The sequence below is a fragment of the Mixophyes fleayi genome, chromosome 7 (genome assembly GCF_038048845.1).
Source record: "Mixophyes fleayi isolate aMixFle1 chromosome 7, aMixFle1.hap1, whole genome shotgun sequence".
NCBI classification, from domain to species: Eukaryota; Metazoa; Chordata; class Amphibia; order Anura; family Limnodynastidae; genus Mixophyes; species Mixophyes fleayi.
In genome coordinates, this window is record NC_134408.1 from 16,306,352 (window position 1) to 16,328,267 (window position 21,916).

General features: G+C 43.6%; 1 protein-coding gene across 3 annotated transcripts in view; it reads right to left on the bottom strand.

The window, feature by feature from the left end:
• Positions 1–2,178: 2,178 nt before the first annotated feature.
• The window catches only part of GLYR1 (glyoxylate reductase 1 homolog), a 30,563-nt gene continuing 10,825 nt past the window's right edge, over positions 2,179–21,916 (bottom strand). For 2 of the 3 annotated variants that reach the window (XM_075179149.1, XM_075179148.1), the window contains exons 5-17: positions 18,926–19,096; positions 17,449–17,535; positions 11,180–11,251; positions 10,359–10,409; positions 10,201–10,274; positions 7,821–7,920; positions 7,403–7,456; positions 7,170–7,280; positions 5,708–5,809; positions 5,155–5,317; positions 4,405–4,584; positions 4,073–4,197; positions 2,179–3,947 (exon numbers count right to left, since the gene is read on the bottom strand). In XM_075179149.1, the coding sequence (XP_075035250.1) occupies positions 3,873–3,947; positions 4,073–4,197; positions 4,405–4,584; positions 5,155–5,317; positions 5,708–5,809; positions 7,170–7,280; positions 7,403–7,456; positions 7,821–7,920; positions 10,201–10,274; positions 10,359–10,409; positions 11,180–11,251; positions 17,449–17,535; positions 18,926–19,096 (1,365 nt within the window). In that variant the 3' untranslated portion in view covers positions 2,179–3,872. The remainder of the gene's footprint in view (positions 3,948–4,072; positions 4,198–4,404; positions 4,585–5,154; positions 5,318–5,707; positions 5,810–7,169; positions 7,281–7,402; positions 7,457–7,820; positions 7,921–10,200; positions 10,275–10,358; positions 10,410–11,179; positions 11,252–17,448; positions 17,536–18,925; positions 19,097–21,916) is intronic. The other variant, XM_075179150.1, reaches the window with a different exon arrangement.

The following is a 21,916-nucleotide window of genomic DNA, read 5'->3' on the forward strand; positions in this document are numbered from 1 at the left end:
TACACATTGTAGGTGTATATAGGGGACAGTGGGGGGAGGGGGGGGTGTGTGTGTGCAGGTGCTGGGGAACTACAAGTAGCAGCATGCCCAAGGTGTTACTGACATATCCTGCAGTGCTGTAGAATGTATGGGACTTGTAGTTCCACATGAGCTGGATATGGATGTTGTAAGGCTGTGGGAGCTGTGTAAGACTAATAACACAGATCTACAGGGAGGGTGCTCAGGGTCTGACTAAGGGCACAGGTTGCCCTAGGCCAGGGGTAGGCAAACTGCAGCTCTCCAGGTGTTTGCAAAGCTACAAGTCCCAGCATGCTTTGTCAGTAGATAAACATCAGATAGATGGCAAGGCATGCTGGGATTTGTAGTTTTACAACACCTGGAGAGCCACAGCTTGCCTACCTCTGCCCCAGGCAAATACACTGGTAGCGCCCCCTGACCTTCCACACCAGGCTAATACGCTTTTTAAAAAAGGTCACAGCAATCTTTGTTACTCACTTCACTTTCATTAAAGCCCAGCGGCGTGAATGAGCGCTACAGGTGGGCTGTCTCCGTACGCGCTTAACCGCATGAGCCCATCTTCTGCCACATTGTCCCCAGCCTTGACCATGGGAGTACGTCAAGATTAAAATTACATTTTTCTCTCACGATTTCTTTTTTACGTTGGAGAACAACTCTTCTATTAACGTCTAAAGTGAATTTCAGCCTATACATCTCCTTGTCATAGTTTTGCTGTTCCCAGGTTTACTGAAGCAGTAATTCTGCAAGTTGCTAATGGAAGTATCACCTGTTGCAGCAAAGTTGCATCCCCAGCTTAGTATAGTATTGGATTGTGTCAGATTGGGACTAAGCTTCCTGACCCTCTCCCCTCTACCAATTCTTCTAAGTTGGACCCACCTGCTTACTCTCCACTGTCTTCACCTCAGCCCATGTTGTCTATGGAGCTCGGTGCTGCCATCTGTTCATTTAAATCCAGATCTTCTACATGAGCAATTTGCCCACATTTTGCAATTAGCATTCACCATGGAACGGTCTTTCCAGAAGTGCGCACACAACGCAAAATGAACAGTGCACGGCCTTATAAACCACGGAACCTGTACTGACTGCAATTTACTTTAACTTAAGCGATATCGGGAGCTTACTCTAAAATGAAAGCACCAAATGTTAGTGAATGAATGAATTAGGAGAATAGTACTAGAGTATTAATACAGTAGTGTTTAAGACTATTTAAAACTACAAAGTAATACATTAAAATATGCCCTCAAGAACAAAACATCACGTGGAAACTTTATATGCTTGCTGTCCGACTCGCTTGTGTTCCACTCTGCACTTAGAAAAGTAGATTTGTTCTGATGACAACTAACAGGACAATGAAAAGCCTTGTACAGCTAAAACTCAGTTACCATAATATATTATATATTAAAAACAAATATAGTAGAGCAGACAAAGGTGATACAAGTTTCAAAGACAGCATCCTCATCAATAAGCACAATCTCCAGAATTACCAAGGCAGGCTTTATTATTTGCCAGTAGCATAGCTAATTGCACAAAACTCACTTATTACCCACGCCCTCCCGCCCCATAGAACACACTATTTTCCAATGACAAAACTTTAATTATAAAACATAAAAGCGCCACCCCCTTTCACAATGCTCCCGCCCCCCACCCCCACAAAATAAACAATAAAAAAAAATAATCCAAAAACTGGGTAGTTTGATCAGCAGGAAAAGCTGTGAGTGGGAAGAGGAGAAATGACAGCAGGGGGTGATTGGAAATGATGGGGAGGCAAAAAGCTGAAATGGCATAGCATGTGACATGTACACCACTGTTCACAAAGCAGGAGGGGACAATAATGGTTATGTCAAGGCAGGCTCTTCTGGTCACCTGGATTACTCTTCACCATCCCCATGGATATACACCAAAACCCTTGTTTCTTCAGGTTACACAGATGCCATGTCTTACCAAGCCTGGGCCCCATATCGATGACTTGCTTCAATACCGAACATTGATCTTCTACAGTTGAAGGGTGTTTATTTTTAAATGACGCTGCTCAGTGGACATGGATAAATATTTATGGGCACGACCCAATTATTTTAATACTTATATTATGGCTTACTGGACAAAAAGCACAAACCTATGAATATTTCACTGGAAAATTGTTCTTTTAAGTTTTTTTTAAAATTAAAGAAAACCAGTCTCAACACAGCGCGGGTAGCCATTTTGTGGACTGAACCTTTATTCTGCCTAGCAATAGCTAAAGCTAGCGACATTACTGAGCAAAGAGGCTACTTGGTCATGTCACTAGTTTCCAGTGAATGGATCAAGATTATTGCGTCGGTCGACAAAATGGCTACCTCCACTGAAACCGACATAACGTTCTCAATATTTGTTGAAGATTGCTTAAGACACTCGAGGGAGCCATATAAGCACCGCACCACCAAATTTTCCAGGCGATTGTTGTAGACTGCTTCACCTTGTTTGGCAAGGACTAACTTGCACCAAAGTGTAAGGGTGGTCAGCTAGTCTATCTTCAGCAAGAATTAATGTCTCAGAAACGACTAGCCCATCTCGTGTGTGGTATGTGTATAACACAAATGCCCCACAGATAAATATACACCTAATCTTTATAGAGTGAATACATAAAAACAGTTTTCTGTCTTTGAGATGATGCATTTAGACACAGGCTGCTACTTATCAAGGAATCTCCGATTGCAGCCCACAGAACAATCTAAAACAATTTAGTTCCTCTTTGACCCAGCGACCAGCCTTGCCAGTGTGCCGTTTTCTAGCTTATTGCCAAACAATTGCACAAAATGGAAGAGAACACATATCCTTTCATTCAAAGAACTGAAAGCAAAAACTAAAATGCACAATAAAATCTAATAAAAAAATTAAATAAATAAAAAGATTTTTAAAAAAAGTTTAAATCAGCAAGAAAGAAAGTGTTTGTTTCTTCTTAGAAAGGAGAAAAAGAATTTTAGCTGCCATTACGATTGAAACGGCAAAAGGCTCCTGGAGGCTGGAGAAGTAGGGATGGGGCAGCAGTGTGGAACATCTGAAAACACATTTAGATTAGTATTTAGGCATCACAAACAGGGCCTACGCCTGAGCACGTTTTGACCAAGGATGGGGGGTCGGACAGAATTCAGCAACCTGCGGCTTTCCAGCTTTTGTGGAAAGACTAGTCCCAGGGTACTAGGAATTGGTGTGCCACAAGAGCTGGAACACTACAGGTTGCCCAAGCCTGGCTCCGAGAAAACCCAGCAGAACCTTGGCATTATAGAACAGGCCACAGGAGAAGTGAAGGCAGGTGATCAGAAAGAGCGGCTGAACCATTATCCACTTATGAGAGATTGGAGATGGAGGGGATCCAAAAACAAAAAATATCATGTGCACTGTACAACTACAATACAATACAATAATCTTCCAAGAAAGTAGTCATCTGGAGGACACGCGTTCTCGTGAAAACCAGCTGCTGGTGTCTACAAGTCAACGTTCGTATGTCCTTCAGCAGAGAAGTGGATGAACCTCAAGGAGGAGCACGTACTGGTGGTTCTACTCCAACTACAAAAGTTCCGCACACGGGAGGGGTCCACTTTGGAGGCCGGTCACTGCCGAGAGCTCTGGAGGAACTGTCGCCTTTAGTGCAAGGCTGGAATGGTTCCAGCACCCGCCTCTCCTCTGGCATTGAAGCCCGGAAAGGAGCAGACGTGTTGACAGTTCGAGAGAACCGGACTGTGGTGCCAAAGGTGGAAATGGAACAAAGAAAAAAACAAAAAGTATATATATATAATCTGGAGAAAAAGAAGACAGGTGGACTGGTGGTGTGTTAAAAACAAGTTATAGAAATAATCCTTAACAATGAAACGGAGAAACTAGTGGATGTAAGCCCTGTACACGGCCGACATGTCGTTGTCAGACTGATCCAATGCTTTCGCTCTTTTGTAGACCTACGAGACAGTAAACAGAGACAGTGAGAAGGACCATCAATAAGCCTTTATTCTAGTGTATGTCTTGGTTGTCTAGTTAGGGTAACTGAAATGCTCTCTTTCCATACTGTATAACAGCAACTCACCTCATTGGCTGCAGCTGCCATAGGAGTAGGGTGGTTAACAGAATCTCCGAGGGCGATGGCTAGCCTTAAATCTTTCTGGATGTACTTCAGATAGAAGTCTGGCTTGAAATTCCCCTGCAGGATGTCTGAAATTAAAGAGCTATGGTTAGGAAGAACCAGCTGTAAAAGCCCTGTAGACAACTTGTTCTTTGGAAGTAGAGCAGATAATGTGGCATTGACATGCTCATTTGTGATTTCATGCTCTGCAGGGCTTTACAATGAACTAATGTTATCCAAGCTGGCAGTGGAGACGAAGAGCCGTCAAAACAGGGGAGAAGAACTCCAGTCCTTACTTTGGCACTTCTGGTCCAGGAAGATGCTGGCGAGCTGCCCTTGATTCAGGATGTCCAGCAGGGTCTGTTGAGATTGACCGGTCACTTGAGCTAAGGTCATGCCTTCTGCTATTGTGGCCATGAAGCTGCCTTGGACCATGTTGAGAATCAGCATCATCCTTGCTGCGTTACCCACCGCCCCTAGGACAAGACACGCAAAAGTGAGAATCAACAGTTTGTCCGATTACTTCTCTTTCTACCTGTCGTCTATGCACAGGGTTCAGGAGAATGCAGCCCATCACTTCACTAAAATCTAGGGACAACGGCGAGACATTGGTGCCTCAGTAATGACACTAGTGACTTTTGTGAACACTCCCATGTTTATCCCAGAGTCCTCTACATTCTATTACAATTCTAGATTCTATCACATCTGTAGGAATGTTTGTTCCAAGTATCCACTATCATCATCAGCTATTTATATAGCGCCACTAATTCTGCAACGCTGTACAGAGAACTCGCTCACATCAGTCCCTGCCCTATTGGAGCTTACAGTCTAAATTCGCTCTGTCCTCACTGAAATAATCACATAAGTGGACCGGTCACTGCCCCCAACATTTCTGTGATCCAATTGGCCATAGGCTGTTTTATCCCCGCCCACTTAAAAGTGTGGCTATAATGGACAAGTAGGAGCCCTTAGTCAAACACACTGTATATATGTGATTAGTGTAGTGTAGGCTACATGAAGATATAGGTCACATATTGCTTTATTACCAAGGAAAAAACAGGTTTTGCCCATGGCCTGGAAGCAGCTGTGGCAATCCTCATAAACACCTTGATCTCCAGCCGCCAGGATCATCAACATCCCGTCATTGGATAACTGCTGGTTACCCGAGACGGGGGCTTCCAGAAAGCGCCCACCCCGGGACACAATAACCTGGTAGTGAAACAAGAAAGATGTGTGTGGGGTTAGAGGTGCTGTGTCAAGCAGACAGTTCATTCAATGATCAATATACAAACACTGGGGGTCTGAAAAATAACTAAAAACAAAAAATAGAAAACTTTTTTAAAAAAGCATCACATATATTACCCTTTGTTCTTCACTAAACCGAATAATCAAAAATACTTTTCTAGTAAATATTTTAAATATATATACACACCTATATAGCCAATTTAAAAATAGGATCCTATCCCTTTAAAACGAGTAACTTGGACTGGAATCTCCCCGGTATATTGTACATTGCCCTGCTCAGTAATGCCGCTATACCCTATAATCTAACAGATTGACCATTTTATAGCCATCTTCAGTGTGAGAAACCACCGTTACCTGTGCTAACTCAGTCACCGTCTCCGCATCCACCGTGGACATGTCCACATAACACTTTCCTGGACGGATACCCTGCAGCACCCCACTGGGTCCCAGCACCAACTGCGGAGGAGAAACAAAGAAGAATGTAATGATATCAAGCAGTGATATTAGTCCTCACATACAGAGCCACGTGGGCCCAGCAGCCACGTTGTGGGCTGAACCACTCTGTGCCTCAGTGGTTACTAGTGGCTACTGGTTCAGCCCACACAATGACTACCTTCATGGTGTGTAGGTGGCTGGTAACACTATCATCAGGCAAATATACTAAACTAATTAGTCTATAATGGACCACTAAACCCTTAAACTAAAATGCTCGGATATAACCACAAAGGAAAACTATGTCTAGTGCTCCCCTGACATTCTGTCTTACAGTATTACTGTGACATCACAGTTTTAGCCCCTCCCACCTCTTCTCTAATTGAACCAATTTGCTCATTCACCCAAATCTAGCTCTCCTCCCCTGACCTCTCCCCTTCTCTATCTCGTGCAAACAATGATCTATCTCCTATCTCCCAATGTTACCTAAAGCTCCACATGTCAAAACAGAGCTCATCTTTCCTCCACCTCGAGACGTTACCACCCCTCAAATCTCCCTCACCAGAACAATATCCTCAGTTTTACCTCACCCAAGATTCATCCTAAACTCTAACCCATTCTTTCACCATCTCCCGTCTTGACTAATGCAAGCTCCTGCTATATGGAAGACTGATCTTCCCCTCTTGATGCACCAAATCCACCACACCGTTCTGTAAATCCTTACACTGGCTCTGTGTCCTCCAGAACCCAATTCATATCACCCACACTCTGATCAGCAGAGGGGGTCATGTCATAAGTGGGTAACAGTGCAGACTCTGTCCCGGCATACAAATCTCTCTAGAGCAGACCCTACTGCCACCTATCCTACATACGTTGATAAACCTTCACAACTGCCCCAATCTCAACTCCAATAAACACTCGTCTCAGCTGTGGACTTTTCTCTCAAGATCATAAACTCATGAACAGGGCCGTCCCTGCCTTGTGTTTTCATGTCTGCATATATTTTGTCTGCCTTGTATGTTCTTGTTTTATGTATGTCCTGTATTCCCCATTGTCCCGTGCAGGGGAGCACTGTGGTGTCTTTACAAATTGACTGCAATAATAAATAATCTTTAGGACAGTGGGAGATGCAGGTCAAAAAGCTGAAAATGCTGTCATTTCAGTTACAGCGACAACACAGGCCCACCCACGTACACGACTTAACCAATCCTCACTAGCTGTCAGTCACTCTGTTAGACAAGCTCCTCCCCCCCAAGATAACCTGCTACAGAGGAGTTAAAGAGCATGATGGTCTTATTGAAGTATAAACAATCTACTTATTACTATTCCCGGTAATACGATGACCGTAAAAGGAGTGACCGGTAGACCCGGCCTTACAACGCACATCTTTAGCTGCTTTGGGGTCTGCCACACAGGCAAATGTAATGTCACAGGTGGAGACCACTTCCGCTGGAGTCCGGCCTAGGTGGGCCCCTTCCTGGATGAACAAGTCGCACTGCAAGAGTAACAACAAACGGGATGAGAGAAGAGACGCGTCAGCCGCTCGCCACATACGCTACGGCCAAAAGAAGGTAAAGCCCAACTTATTTACTGCGCCGTTAAACAAATTGTCTTTACCTTTCTGTTCTCATCTTGATCCCACACTTCACTGTCAACTCCTCCAGACGTTTTCTATTTTAGAGATATAATGGGAATTGAGGGGCTGTTTTTTTAGAGCAACAATAATATGGAGCCGCAGTTCAGCCCTATGAATCCGAGAATGCTGCAGTGATTCCAATGAAGTATGAGATCACACATGAAGCGGTATATACAGCCTGCACCACACGTATGTGACCGCGCTGACCAGTTCAGTCGTATAAAGCAAACTATGTCTATCAGAGAGAAAGGAAGACTACGGGCACGGAGAGCAGCTTTGCTTAGAAATACTATCCGTTTGTGCCCAATACATTATACAGGATTGCTTTCCCATAATGACAAATTTAAAGACGTTCTCCATTAAACATATGCCGTAACCATACTAGGATTAAATGGTTACCTTCTCTGCGGTCCTGTTCCATACAGTCACAGTGTGCCCCTTCTTTAGCAGGTTGGATACAATGCCACATCCCATTAACCCCAAGCCGAGGAATCCGATCCTAAGGGAAGGAGAGAAAAGATGAAACAGCACCGACATGCTGGTGTGACCTTCATAATGTGTCTCGTGATCTACCTCATAGGAACCGCAGAAAAGAACCACTTGGCCCATCTAGTCTGCCCGTAGTTTAACCTATGGTAACCTCAAACCCTATTTGCTCCTTAGTTCTTGATAAGGATATCCTTTTGTCTATCGCAAGCATGTTTACATTGCTCTATTGTATTATCCTCTACCACCTCTGATGGGAGGCTATTCCACTTATCCACTACCCTTTCTGTGAAGTAGTTTTTCCTCTGAACCTACTTCCCCTCCAGTGTCAGTACATGTCCTCGTGTTCTAATACTTCTCTTCCCCCCAGTGTCAGTGCATGTCCTCGTGTTCTAATACTTCTCTTCCCCCCAGTGTCAGTGCATGTCCTCGTGTTCTAATACTTCTCTTCCCCCCAGTGTCAGTGCATGTCCTCGTGTTCTAATACTTCTCTTTCCCCCAGTGTCAGTGCATGTCCTCGTGTTCTAATACTTCTCTTCCCCCCAGTGTCAGTGCATGTCCTCGTGTTCTAATACTTCTCTTCCCCCCAGTGTCAGTGCATGTCCTCGTGTTCTAATACTTCTCTTCCCCCCAGTGTCAGTGCATGTCCTCGTGTTCTAATACTTCTCTTCCCCCCAGTGTCAGTGCATGTCCTCGTGTTCTAATACTTCTCTTTCCCCCAGTGTCAGTGCATGTCCTCGTGTTCTAATACTTCTCTTTCCCCCAGTGTCAGTGCATGTCCTCGTGTTCTAATACTTCTCTTCCCTCCAGTGTCAGTACATGTCCTCGTGTTCTAGTACTTCTCTTCCCCCCAGTGTCAGTGCATGTCCTCGTGTTCTAATACTTCTCTTCCCCCCAGTGTCAGTGCATGTCCTCGTGTTCTAGTACTTCTCTTCCCCCCAGTGTCAGTGCATGTCCTCGTGTTCTAATACTTCTCTTCCCCCCAGTGTCAGTGCATGTCCTCGTGTTCTAGTACTTCTCTTCCCCCCAGTGTCAGTGCATGTCCTCGTGTTCTAGTACTTCTCTTCCCTCCAGAGTCAGTGCATGTCCTCGTGTTCTAGTACTTCTCTTCCCTCCAGTGTCAGTACATGTCCTCGTGTTCTAATACTTCTCTTCCCCCCAGTCTCAGTGCATGTCCTCGTGTTCTAGTACTTCTCTTCCCCCCAGTGTGAGTGCATGTCCTCGTGTTCTAATACTTCTCTTCCCTCCAGTGTCAGTACATGTCCTCGTGTTCTAGTACTTCTCTTCACTCCAGTGTCAGTACATGTCCTCGTGTTCTAATACTTCTCTTCCCTCCATTGTCAGTACATGTCCTCGTGTTCTAATACTTCTCTTCCCCCCAGTCTCAGTGCATGTCCTCGTGTTCTAGTACTTCTCTTCCCTCCAGTGTCAGTACATGTCCTCGTGTTCTAATACTTCTCTACCTTTGTAGAATGTTTCCCTCCTGTACCTTGTTATAACCCTTGGTATATGTGAAAGTTCATCCATATTTATCTCAAGGCTTTACCTCCTACATGTGGATCCTTTATAGCATTTGCTGAGATTTTAGTGGGACAATCATTTGTGGCTTGTAAAAGGATTTTTTCTGAAAGGTTCAGATTGCAACAGGTATGGCGAGATAAGTAAAACAATGATACCTTTGTTACGTATGGAGCAAAGCAATGTGATAGTGTTACATGGCCCTGCACAGCAACTTCTGTAGACACTACAAACATCTAGGAGAAGCTCTAGAGACTGTAAACAAAGACTCCGCCAACAAACAATACAGAACGAATGGGCCTCAGACACAATAAGGAGATTTAGTATAGAGATAAGCTAAAGGAGATACTGCCGAAAAGAGAAATAACTTTTTAAAGGGGGATAACATTAGAAGTAGGTGAAACACTAATAGTTTGGGTAAAAGTATCTCCGTCAGGAATTTTTTTAAATTATTTTGTTTAAAAATGTATATTGTTTGCAGCACCACCACATAAGCTGCCCACATGTGGGGATTTAGATGTGGCAAAAACCGATTGGCCGGTGATGGGTGCGGTCATAGACTATTGGGATTATCCCATTCATCCTGACCTCTAAACAAACAGAGCTGTCCGATACAGCCACGCATGTGTGGTATAACTGGACATAGAGACTCCACGTATATAGAACAGACAATCTATCAGTGAGAGCACCACATACAAGTCACTTGTAAATCATATGAAAGCTGTTAATGCTGGAAGCAGCCCAGCAGGCAGTGTTACACGGGTAAGAGACGTACTTCTTGTCCGTGGGTGTGACGTTGCCGTTGATGGCCGTGCTGTCTGCTGCCTGGATGGACGTTGAGCCGGTGTCCTGCATGCAGCGAGAGAGAACGTTACTGCGGATACATATCAGATGGGACGACGCAACAAATATGTGGGGGATAAACATTCTCACCTCTTCTGATACTTTCAGCCGTTTGCTGATTGCTTGGTACGTGACACTGGGCTGAGGACAGAAGACAGTCGTACTGAGCGGTCAGGTAAAAATCAGACTTAAATAGCGGAGTCATCGATCCACCACAACAGCCGGGAGTCAAAACCTTCCCCACTGGGAGTCACATTATACCCGTGATTTAGCAGTTAGGTTTAATTATAAACATACTACCTTTTATTATTGTAACGTTGGCAATAAATGAAGTGTATTATTGTTACATAACAAAATGATATACTTTCAATAGACCAGCACTCCCCTTCTTACTTGGATATTGCAGCAAATGAAATTATAGTCTATCAACTTTTGGTATGTTCACTATGAACAATGATCTATACAGAAGCCGGGACTTCTACCAGATGATACTGAAGGATCCCTAAATCCCAAAAGGTTGAGAGATGAACCGTGAACAGAAAATACATTACTCAGTATTACAGACATTCCACAGCTGCTCTATTACCCCCCCAACCACATACAGCTGAAGGTTTGTGTCCTAATGGGTGCTGCTACAGGTAAAAAAAGCAGAGACTGCAGTCATTTGAGCTACTGACCCTGCCCCCTTGTAGATGAACCCACCAATCCACACAGTGGTTTACCAAACATTCTAAAATGTTCTCATGGCTTTTACTATATAAAAAAGTTAACACAGGCTCTCTGAAACCCCCAATATCATATTTACAGGATTTATGGAACCATGTGCCTCATACAGAAAATAACAGTGCACCTCTGAAAGTTATATGGACATTTTACATCTGACCAGATGGGGGCGCTAGTCATCATATTACCTTTTTCAATACCATCTCTGTGCCAAGAGTTCTGTGCCCGTGAATCAGCCAACTGGTTCCTGCTGTATCTTCCTGCAATAGGAAATAGAAGTACATTTATCAGATAATCATCACAATTCATTATTATACACAGAGAAGGGCCCTTACCTATAATATTCTTCTTTTATTTCTAGTACAAAATGAAGAGAAGCCAGAACTGTAAGGAGGGAGCAGGATTGGATAAAACAGCTGGAACAGTTCCACACCTGTCACAATAAGAGACACTCTAACCTTTCCCTCCCCCATGGCATTCTCAGACTATAAAATAATATACAGTATATAAATATATTCCTACCGCAAGACTTTTCATACCTTTTGTAACAGTGTCAGCAAATCAGTACTGCAGCCATTTGGACAATTCACATGACAGGTTTAGGAATTATTTTTTTTAAAGGCCCCCCCCCCCCCCTCCCCATTGTGGTCATGCTCCACTCCTCCCTTACATGTTAGTGAGGGTAAAAGCACAAACATGTAACATGCAACACTGTGTTCTCAGTGTCAAGGATGCAGTATGGGATTCCAGCAGGAAGGGTGAACATGGAAGCACTAGGACCCAAAAGGTATCTTTTGTAGATTAAACCGTGCCTTTTAAGAATGCCCAAAAAACATTTCAAGGGGTATTTCTAAGTCTAGGTATAGGTCTCACAAGGTAATTAGAAAAAGGACAGAACAAATAATAAATACTTAAATATTTCAAGAACCCTTTACACCAGGGAGATCCGAGAATAGTAACGTGCTGCCGAGAATGTCATCATTCAGGATTATTTTCCCCACCAGTAATACTTGGCCCCCATGGAGTGAACCAGATTATACACATGTACAACAAAGCTGTGTGCGACCACCCGATGTAGATCGGAGGGGGATTCGGCTACACAAGTAGACCGTCGATAGGCACTTGGTACTACAGTCGTTTTGCCAAAACTACCAGGTCAAACGAATTGCGTTCATTGCAGACTATACTCCTGAGCCAAATGATGACTCCACCCAGGGCGCTGACAGTTACTGTCTTCCAACCTTCTCTAGAATAGTAATTGTTTAGAAGCTCGGAGACAGTGCAACAGTCACCAAAACACTTTTCACAACTTGCATCATGCTCCAAACAGAATGTGACCCGAGTAATGCACACTTCCTGCGTGTTACTGCCGTCTGTGTGTAGACAATGGAGGTCTGCTGTATACTAGCAGCTATTTCCTTCAAACTGGAAAGCATCACAAAACAAAGCCTTGTATGGATGAGTCCGAATGTGAGTCTGCAGCCTGTTCCCTCCCCTGCATGGGACTGGAAAATTTACACAAGTGCGTTTCATTCCGGCGAAACGCGCGTCAGAGGTCACACTACTTTAGCGCATTCTACTACCTGGCCGCACAAGGAGAATGCATTCAGTGTGAATAAATCAGTGACAACTAACAATACTGTGGAGAACATCAGAGCAGTTACCTTGTTAGCATTACAGGCATTACAATCCTTTAATTCCATTTATTGTTACTTCTGAATTACAGCAGTCTAGAAGTTACATTGGGTAAAACAATGTTAATGTCTCCATATTATGTATTAACTATCCATGAATAACACTACTGGATGGAAACGACCTTGTAAGATTGCTACAGAGAAACACCTGACGGCATGAATAGCAGGGTTTAACCCTATACCAATGTGATACTATAAGAGCGGAGACTCAATACATCTCCATTAAAGCAATATGTGGCACTCTTGAGAATATAGGAGAATTTAATTATCAGAATAACGGCCATGAAGGTAGTTTTATAGTAATTAAACAGATTTTCAGGCTGTTCACGTAGCATTTTAATGTGGTCAGTGCTGTGCTATTTAGATATAATGCTAATTAATAAAGATATACATTTTATGCAAATTACACCAGAGAATGTCCCATATGGAACACTGTGTACACAAGATAGGTGGGAGTAGATTGCTCATAGGGCAGATCACATATAAGGATACGGGTATATAACAGTGTTACTGTGTCACATGGGCTGCACACCACTGAACAGGTCACGTGTGGCATCACAGGCGCATGCTGGGAATTGTTGCAGGACATGCGCCATCACATGCTTTTTAATGCGATTATTTCGTTTGAGCCATTGATTATCATTTTTTTGGGTTAATATATTTTATTTTTTACAATACTCATGCATCACTGTAGAGGGCGCTAGTAGCACTGCTGCTCTCCCACATTATCTCCACAAGCCGCAGCAACATGTGTTATATAACAAATTACTACCTGTAGGTTTAATTGTTCATAGTTTCTTTTTTTGGGGCAATACAGGCTGAATAAAAGGGGAGCAGAGAGGTGTATGAGGGGGAGGCCAGGTGCTTTCATTTTAAACACCTCTATATAACAGTGCCGTACAGAGATTACCGATAAACATGAAAGGAGATTCCTTTGTACTATCCCTTTCATGTAATGTAGATTAGCCGACATCACCCATAGCAGACCAGACGTATTGCTCTACCAGGGTCTCTTTATCCTCCCATTCTCTGACTTTTATGTGTAGATTGTAACTTGTAGATCTGAAATTCTATTGAAGGGAAATAACTCATCCAGCGCTGGGCCTCACCTGCATTAATAACGGTGCCAGCCGCACAGCGATGTTAATCCGCAACTCTGATACCAAACACAATACAGCGCCTGCCCTGAGGGTAACGCAGTATATAACCAGCATAATAAAACTGTGGTGTTAGTCAAATATTTTGAATAAAACAAGCACCTGTCCAGGCCTCTCAGCCCTGCAGTCCTACACACAGGGAACAAACATAGGTTTGGGAATGAGGATCAGTCACAGGTGTAAGATTACCCGAATGTTATATTGATATATACACATGGTCGAGAAAACGGATGAATCTCTCCTCTCACCCAAATTAATAATACTACTCCACACTGTACCCAAATCCTGTGCGCTTTCCCCATGTCAGCTACTTGATGCCCCCTCGTCTGTTTCACAGATGTCACCAATTAAAACCTTTAATAAGAGCCTGGTTCTGAACCTAAACCACGCTGGGCAATGCAAAATGTGATGGTGAAATGAAAATCCTCTGTTCTTTATAATATGTGGTGGAGGAGATAAATGAACACTAGAGTATAATATAATACAATAACATTAAAAACACAGCATTGTTTGGATAAACTTCTGCACATTCTAATGCTGGACACATCTAATATTGTTTAATCAACATGATTTAGCGGTGCGTGCCCCAACAATCCCTGGCAATGGATAATTTACCAGGCATATGATAGGATAATGTACTGCCCCATCTAGACCAGAAGAGATGGGAGCTGAACTGAACACTGGTCCATCCAGGCAGCAGCGTTGCTCTGTGTGAGGTCAGCTACCATCTCACTCTTATTGCTACTAAGCTGCAGTGTTCTGTAGCTTGTACTGTGCAGTAACCAGGTTACTATGGCACCAATTACCCAATGGTCTATACAACCACACACTGGAAGGTATGAGCCGGACCATCTGACCGCATCGCTGACCGTTTAGCTCTTGTACAGGAGGAGGCCCCATTGGACTTTTAGACCCTACTATAGAACTGAATTTGTGCCGTCACAGATGGACTGTATTTTCGGCTGATAATGATTACAGTCTGAACCAATTATAATAGTTCTCAGACATCGTCGGTGGAGTCCCGGACACACAGCAAATGTGGACCAAAATCAGCCACATTGGATGACAAAATCTCCGCGTGTGCGACCAGCAAATGAATGAGGAGCGCACAAAGACTTTGCAACACACGTGCAGATAATGTGTGTGTGGTCACATGCACTAAGGAAGGATCAGTTTCCCCACATGTGGAACCATATTGGAAAGTGACCTTTTTGCACAGCAAGATTAAGATATAATTCCACCCAAAACGTACACGTCTGCTGCTGCTAAACCCGCTCCATGCTCCCGCTGGCAGTGACTGGGTCTACAGGAACAAAGACTCCGGGATATTAGCTGTATACTCCTGGTTCCAGCCAACCGGGTCCTTGTTCAGACAGGCAGCACGTCATCCACACTACCAGCTGGAGCGTGGAGGAGTGAGCCAAGCAGCAGGGGGCGCTCACAAGCAGTCAGACCCCGGGAAAGTAATCTCTGGGGACTAGTTATACTTGGTTACACTGAGACTCTGAAACCACAACAAGAGAGGGGGTGGGAGCATTAGCAGCACTATTTTTGTAACATCAATTACTGCAAATAACAAATAACTCTGAACCCCTTTTAAAAACAAGCCAACTAATTCTTGTACATTTGTAAAATAATATTTGTTAAAATCACTCTCTGATGCGATTCCACGATGCACCACTTTGCCTTTTTAATGGTTGCAGACATGATACCAAAAAATATATTGTTACAATATATTCTTTATTAAGAGTATCGCATATTGTAACTTTCCAGCCATAAACAGACACACTTAACTGTTCAGGAGAAACGCAGTTTTATTTTCTTTAATGCACTCTACACTAAATAAAAGATAGAAAGCAGCCAGGTCCTCTCCAACACATTTCTTTCACATTCAGCTATAATACACTGAACATGGGAGCGTTAGCAGCAGTGGTTACGATGGAGAGGAGCTTTAACAGGAAAGAATGAACTGTGACTCTCCGCTCCCTTGAAGCAGAGGATTATGGGAGCAACAGGACAACTGAAAAGTCAGGCTAAATATGAGCCATAGTCTCAGGACAGTCAAAACAGTCTGGTGTGCAGGTAATATTAACTTAACCCAATAACACACACTGTGCTGTGGTACAACATAAAATGCCAATGAAGAACGATTAACAAACATGAAGGAGAACATTATTTTTATGGTACAATCCTGGAGGAGGGGTCTGATGCTAAAAGCTCAGAGCTCCAACGCATGGCCTCAGCTCTGCTCTCGCGTGGCCTACCTTCTCGGTCTGGCTGAGCAGGAAGTGGTGGAAGTGATGGTCCTCCTTGGAACGCTGCAACCGAACAGAGAGAGAAACTGAGATGCTTCTTCCCTCAGGCTGTGCTTACTACTACTATCACCAACACCACCGTGAGCGCGGGTGTAAGGAGCTGTCACCAGAGTGCACCGCTCTAGTATACAAGCGGCATCTACCCCATGTCCAGGCTACATAGACAGAACTCGCGTCCTAGTTGTTCCAGTCACAGAGTGACACACAGCGAGCTGGACCATCGTTCTAGATATGTCAGTAGAATGTGGCAGTCTGGAAGGTGGGATTGTTACTTGTAAGCTCCTTAGCCAAGTGCAATCACTCCACAATAACAGTGCTGGTCCCTCAACTTGCAGTACAAGTCGTTGGTATAAGTTGCACACTGAAGCCACTAAGAGCACCAATTGTCTACACGTACTACAGGCCGCCATTTTGTGCGCTAAACCAATATCTAGGAGAATGCAGCCCATCGATTGTCCTTATTTATATATGGTCAACTGTACAATCCTTGAAGTTTCATCCGGGGCATCAGTCCTTGCCCCTGTGGAGTTTATAATCTACTTTCCCGGACACAAGCACACACATGCACCAGGGCCAATAACCTACCTGTATGTCCTTGGACCAAGGAGAAAACCCAAGGAGCCACTCAAACTATACATGGTGTCTACATAGATAACACCCTGGAATGGAAGGACCGAGCACTATAAAGATACAATGCTAACCACACTGCAGCCGCACTGCCCGCTAGCGGTATGGAACATTGTTGAGGCACAGTGAGTCACTGGTTCTTCGAGCTGCATTTTCTTAAACATTGGTTCAGTATACAAAATGGCTGCCTCGATGTGTTGGGAGACAAAGCATATGAAATTCTACTTATCCGTCACAACTGGTTAAAAAGTTGAACTGTCTTAGTCAATGAAACTCCACCCACACATGTCCCAAAATGAACCCTAATTCCAAGCAACTGGGGCAGTCTAGCATTAATATACATGACCCTGACTATGGAGGAAGACATGTGGAAGACCTTAATTCCAATATGCTTGGTATCCCTCATTTACCCAGGTGTTTATTTTTTGTCCGCCACCTTTATGTCTTACAATAAGTGACAGGAACAAGCAACGGGGTGAACTGTCATGACCACGACCATCCTATGTTCTGGTGTTTTCTATGTAAAAATTGTTGTGTGAACAAGAGTGAGAGAGACACTTACATATAGTACATATATATGGGATCACTAATCACCCTTGTACCAACACTGTGTGACCACTGAGCCAGTAACGTGAGATGCTACGTGATCAGTGTCTATTCTTACCTCGCTCGTGGGCGGGGGCCAGCTGAACCGAGATACTGTTTTCATTGCCAGCTTCTTCAGAGAACTCGGCTGTGGGGGTGAGGCGTCCTAAATAACCAGAATGAAGAACGTTAGCTACAAACACTCACACCATTTATTCCAGGCACCATTTGTGGCCATTGTTTATCCTCCGCACATCAAGTGTCATACCGTGTACCCGTGTCAGACCGGATATCCTTACACAACAATCAAACAGTTATGAGTCAGATCACTATATAGCCGCGTCACTCTGGATGTTCTGATGCTGCAGACCCCTGGCTATCAGATCCCTCTATACCCACATTTAAGACCAGTATGTACAAATAAACGCTTGTAGGTGTTATGGTGTGTGAGAGGGGGTGGGGAGGTTTGAGAAAACACCCAATGACCCATTACACCAACACATTTTGTAGCTGATGGCACTGCCCATTAGACTTTGGCTGTCTGAAGCTTAAACTGACGTGACTTCAGCTATTACAAGTTTCTTTGCTCTGCAGTAGGGAAATAAACGAAGGACATAATTAGACAATGGAGTGGCACAATGTACTGCCTGCAATGTGCTATAAGTATACTATTTTTAGCCTACTAAAGACGACAAGGAAACTGGTAAAAACTGATTTCCCTTGAAAACAAACGTAAACCACGGTCTCACCACCGCTGCTGCTGCTGCTTGGCACTAGACAGACACCGGCATACGAGTAGACACAGTAAGAGGAGGTCGGCCATCTGCATAGAGCAGTCACCGGAGGGTTCACTGTGCGCAGAGGCACAATGCTCTGCTCACCACAGACATTAACCCACCGGTGTCAGAGGGGTTTATACGTTTTCTGTGGAGTCCGCTGATTGTCATGAGGAAGCGCTTATAGTTCTAACGTCCACAGGCAGCACAAATGATGTATTTATGGGTTATTAAAATCGGCATTCAATGAATATATTCCTCTAATGAAGGATTAGGTAACCAGTGACGATGTGCCTGCTGTGTAACTACAAGCCCCAGCATTCTCTGCCAGCATAATAATAATTACAAATGTTTGCCTCCAGATAAATTACATTTCAGGTTATTTTGGGACGTGCATGGATCTTGGCAGCAGTTGTTAAGCTAGCTTGGGCTTCTATAAAAGGGAAAATCCTGTAATGTCTACAGTGGGGGCTCTCACTGACTATTAGTTATTTATGTCATCACAGCCTGGGTTCTGCCACAAGGGCCTGCACGAAAAAAAAGTATTAGCAAGTCACAGACAGGCTGTTTACACAAACAGCACATGTGTTGTATGTCTGAAAGACTCTTAGGCCCCTGATCTCAGTACCTTCTGCCCTGAATACAACGTCAAAGCCAGACGTGCCACAGGAAGTATTACATATAGGAAGAACGCTGAAGGGTTAGCAGCGCTTTCCATTGGACATAATCTAGTGTAATTGATTCTCTAGCTGCAGTCTCTATGTCTCAGGATTTACGCACCTTCTCTTCCTTGGGCGGCCTTCCACGTTTGCGTGGACTCTGTTCACGTGACTTTTTCTGGGGCGAGAGGGCACCAGAGGCCGAGGACTTCCTCTTCCGCTCCCCGGGGGCCTTCTTTGCTTTGCCTTCTCCTTTCTTGCCAGCTTGCTTGCCTTTGTCCTCTCCCGAATTCTGTGAAATTGTAGCAAGAAACAATTACTGGTGGCACCGGTCAGCCGTGACTTCTGCTGCTTTAAACGCTGCTTATGTTAGACTGAGATAATCGTCAAGGAAGTCAATTCTAATAATCACCCAACATAGTACTGACCCAGAATAAAACAAGTCTCCAGCATCAGTCTCAGTAACACTCTAGATTCTACCATGAAATTTGAAACCCAGGAGATAGATTCACTTTAACCTTTGTTGTATCATCAAATAATCTGCCACTAACTTAGCTGTGTTGATAACCTTACATAATAATTTAATCAAAAGTAAAGGTGAGAAGGGGATGTGAAAACAGAACAAACATCTTGAGAATCTGAACTTGTTAAAGCTCAAGGTGGTGTCAAAACCAGTATCAGTAAGTTCTTTATCTCCACCATAAGGAACCACATATGTAGTTGTGTTTCGTCTTCCCGGCCATCACAAAGTCTAACATGGAAGAGAGTCATATGGCGGAACTAGAGGAGGTTGGCTTGTTAAAAAGAAATGTCATAAAACTGAGCAGCAACAAAGTATAAACTAGATAATAAAAGGATTCAGAATTGTGACTTAACATTAAAATGGAACAGACAAATCTCACTCTATACTCAGCACGCACCGGGCGTAGAACGAGGCAGCTGCTGTGGTCTAATTTTAGTAAATCTGACATCGGTAACTGTCTAATAAAAAAGACCCAACACAGAAGCTCATAGCAAATTGTATTTTACATCTTATCATTTGTGAGATGAAGTCACTAAACTCAAATATTTATGAATCAAAATGGGCTGTTGATAAAATACTAAATTAATAATAAATAAGTTGAAAATCGTTTATCAAATGGGGAATATCGAAGATATAAAAAAAAAAAAAAAAAAAAAAACGCTTAAAAATATTTTATTTTATTTAATAAATATTGTGCATGTTGCTTCCAGTCAGAATTCCAAGCACGGGGAATGATCAAGCTACCACTGTACCCCACATTGTATACCCCGCTGGCTGGGGGAAGGGGCATAAAGGAGAACTAGAACACAGCTTTACCTAGTAACAGCATTTCCTTTAATAGTATGGGGAAAGTTAATCTGGTGCCTAGATTGATAGCAACATTAAATACCATTATCTCCCATTGACCAGTGATCTACTAGAGAACAGCAGGACCTGAATATATTGCTCAGTGTATCACCAGCCTGAGTAAGCCAATAACCCTACTTATTCTTGTATAAGCTGCATAAGATGGTACAGACGTCGGGCCAATGGGGTCTGAACCTGGCCAATGTAGTTTCCGATTTACCAGCTTACGTTGCTTTGGAAGGAGGGGGACGGGGGAGAAGAGGCAGATCAATTACTGAGAGATGCCAGTCAGTTCCAGCTTGTGGGGAGCGTTCAAATACTCATAGAAATTTGGCAGGGTGCAGTGAGAAACTGGTGAATGATTTTCTATGTAAAAAGTTCAGACACTCAATGAATAGTAGTTGGTTTTTAATACTATTAGATCATTTAAGTTTTCATATAGATAAGAATAAACTGATACATCCCAAAGAGAGTCACTTATCAATGTACAGCTAAACTACAGTGTAGGGGGGGCAGAGAGAAATGTGAAATTACGATGCTGTAAAGGAATCTACAGTATATTAATGACAAGCACAAGGAACTGCCACTAATAGATTGAGATATACAGTATAAAAAAGTACGATGAGCACGGGAGCCCATCTGCCACCACAAGGCCACCTAAACTTGGACAGGTCCCTAAACAAACACCCAGGACATTACACATGCGGTGTGATGGATTTACTGCCTCATCCTGTTGAAGACTACAGAAGATGCTGCCAGAAGTCTATATGCTGGAATATGGGGGGTGTACAGATAACAGGCTACTGTGACGTGAACACGCAGAGTAGACTGTTAGGCGACATCGTCCATCTACACTGCAGACAAGGAAACTATTTCCTATTAAACGCAGAATCTGTCTCCACATACTGTAAAGAAATAACCACTTTCCTCTCAAAGGACTTATTTTTAGAGGAACAATTTGTAGCTGACGGATTGCACTCCGCACCGCCTACAGATCTAGCAAAAACATCGGAGGGAACAGAAGCAGAAGCCTTACTAACACTGTACTAATCACACAGCACCAACACTGCCCCGTTCTATCCACACAGTAACATCTACACACAAGCTGGTAATATGGAAGTAAACCTAAGACAAATGTACATAAGGAGAATTGTAACTCTGCTCACTGACTTCCTATATAAGCGGCTTATTTCTGAGAAATTCCCCCTGCCAGCACACGTCAATGACTGGGATTAATAACTGGACTACCATGGCAACAACATTTTCGTCCCCCAAGAAGCCCATGGCCAAAGCACTCCAGCAGTTAAAGAACCCCCAGACAGCTTTGGTAATGAGTGATCTACATCTAGGCCAGAGAACTGACAGTCTCCTGATGTCTCACCCATGGCTTCTACTTTAGGAGTTGAAATCTTGCCTGTAAGAACCATTCCTGAATCAGAGACACACACACACACACATTGGCTGAACATTGCAGTGTACGGGCCCATCCTGCTGGATATAAGCCAATCAGATCTGATCTCGCAGATACAAATTGATGTATTACACTATCCACATGGCCGACGGGGAAGCAGAGTCTCGGCAGCCACATTCACACTGCAATCTGGTTGTTCAGTCCAGATCCTGAACAACCATACCTGTATACATCTGTATACATTGGCCCTGCGAGTGGCCAGCACAGAGCAAAGATGGCATAAGGGACAGAGGAAAGAGCCAGTGGAACACAGGGGAAACCTCAGAGGGATT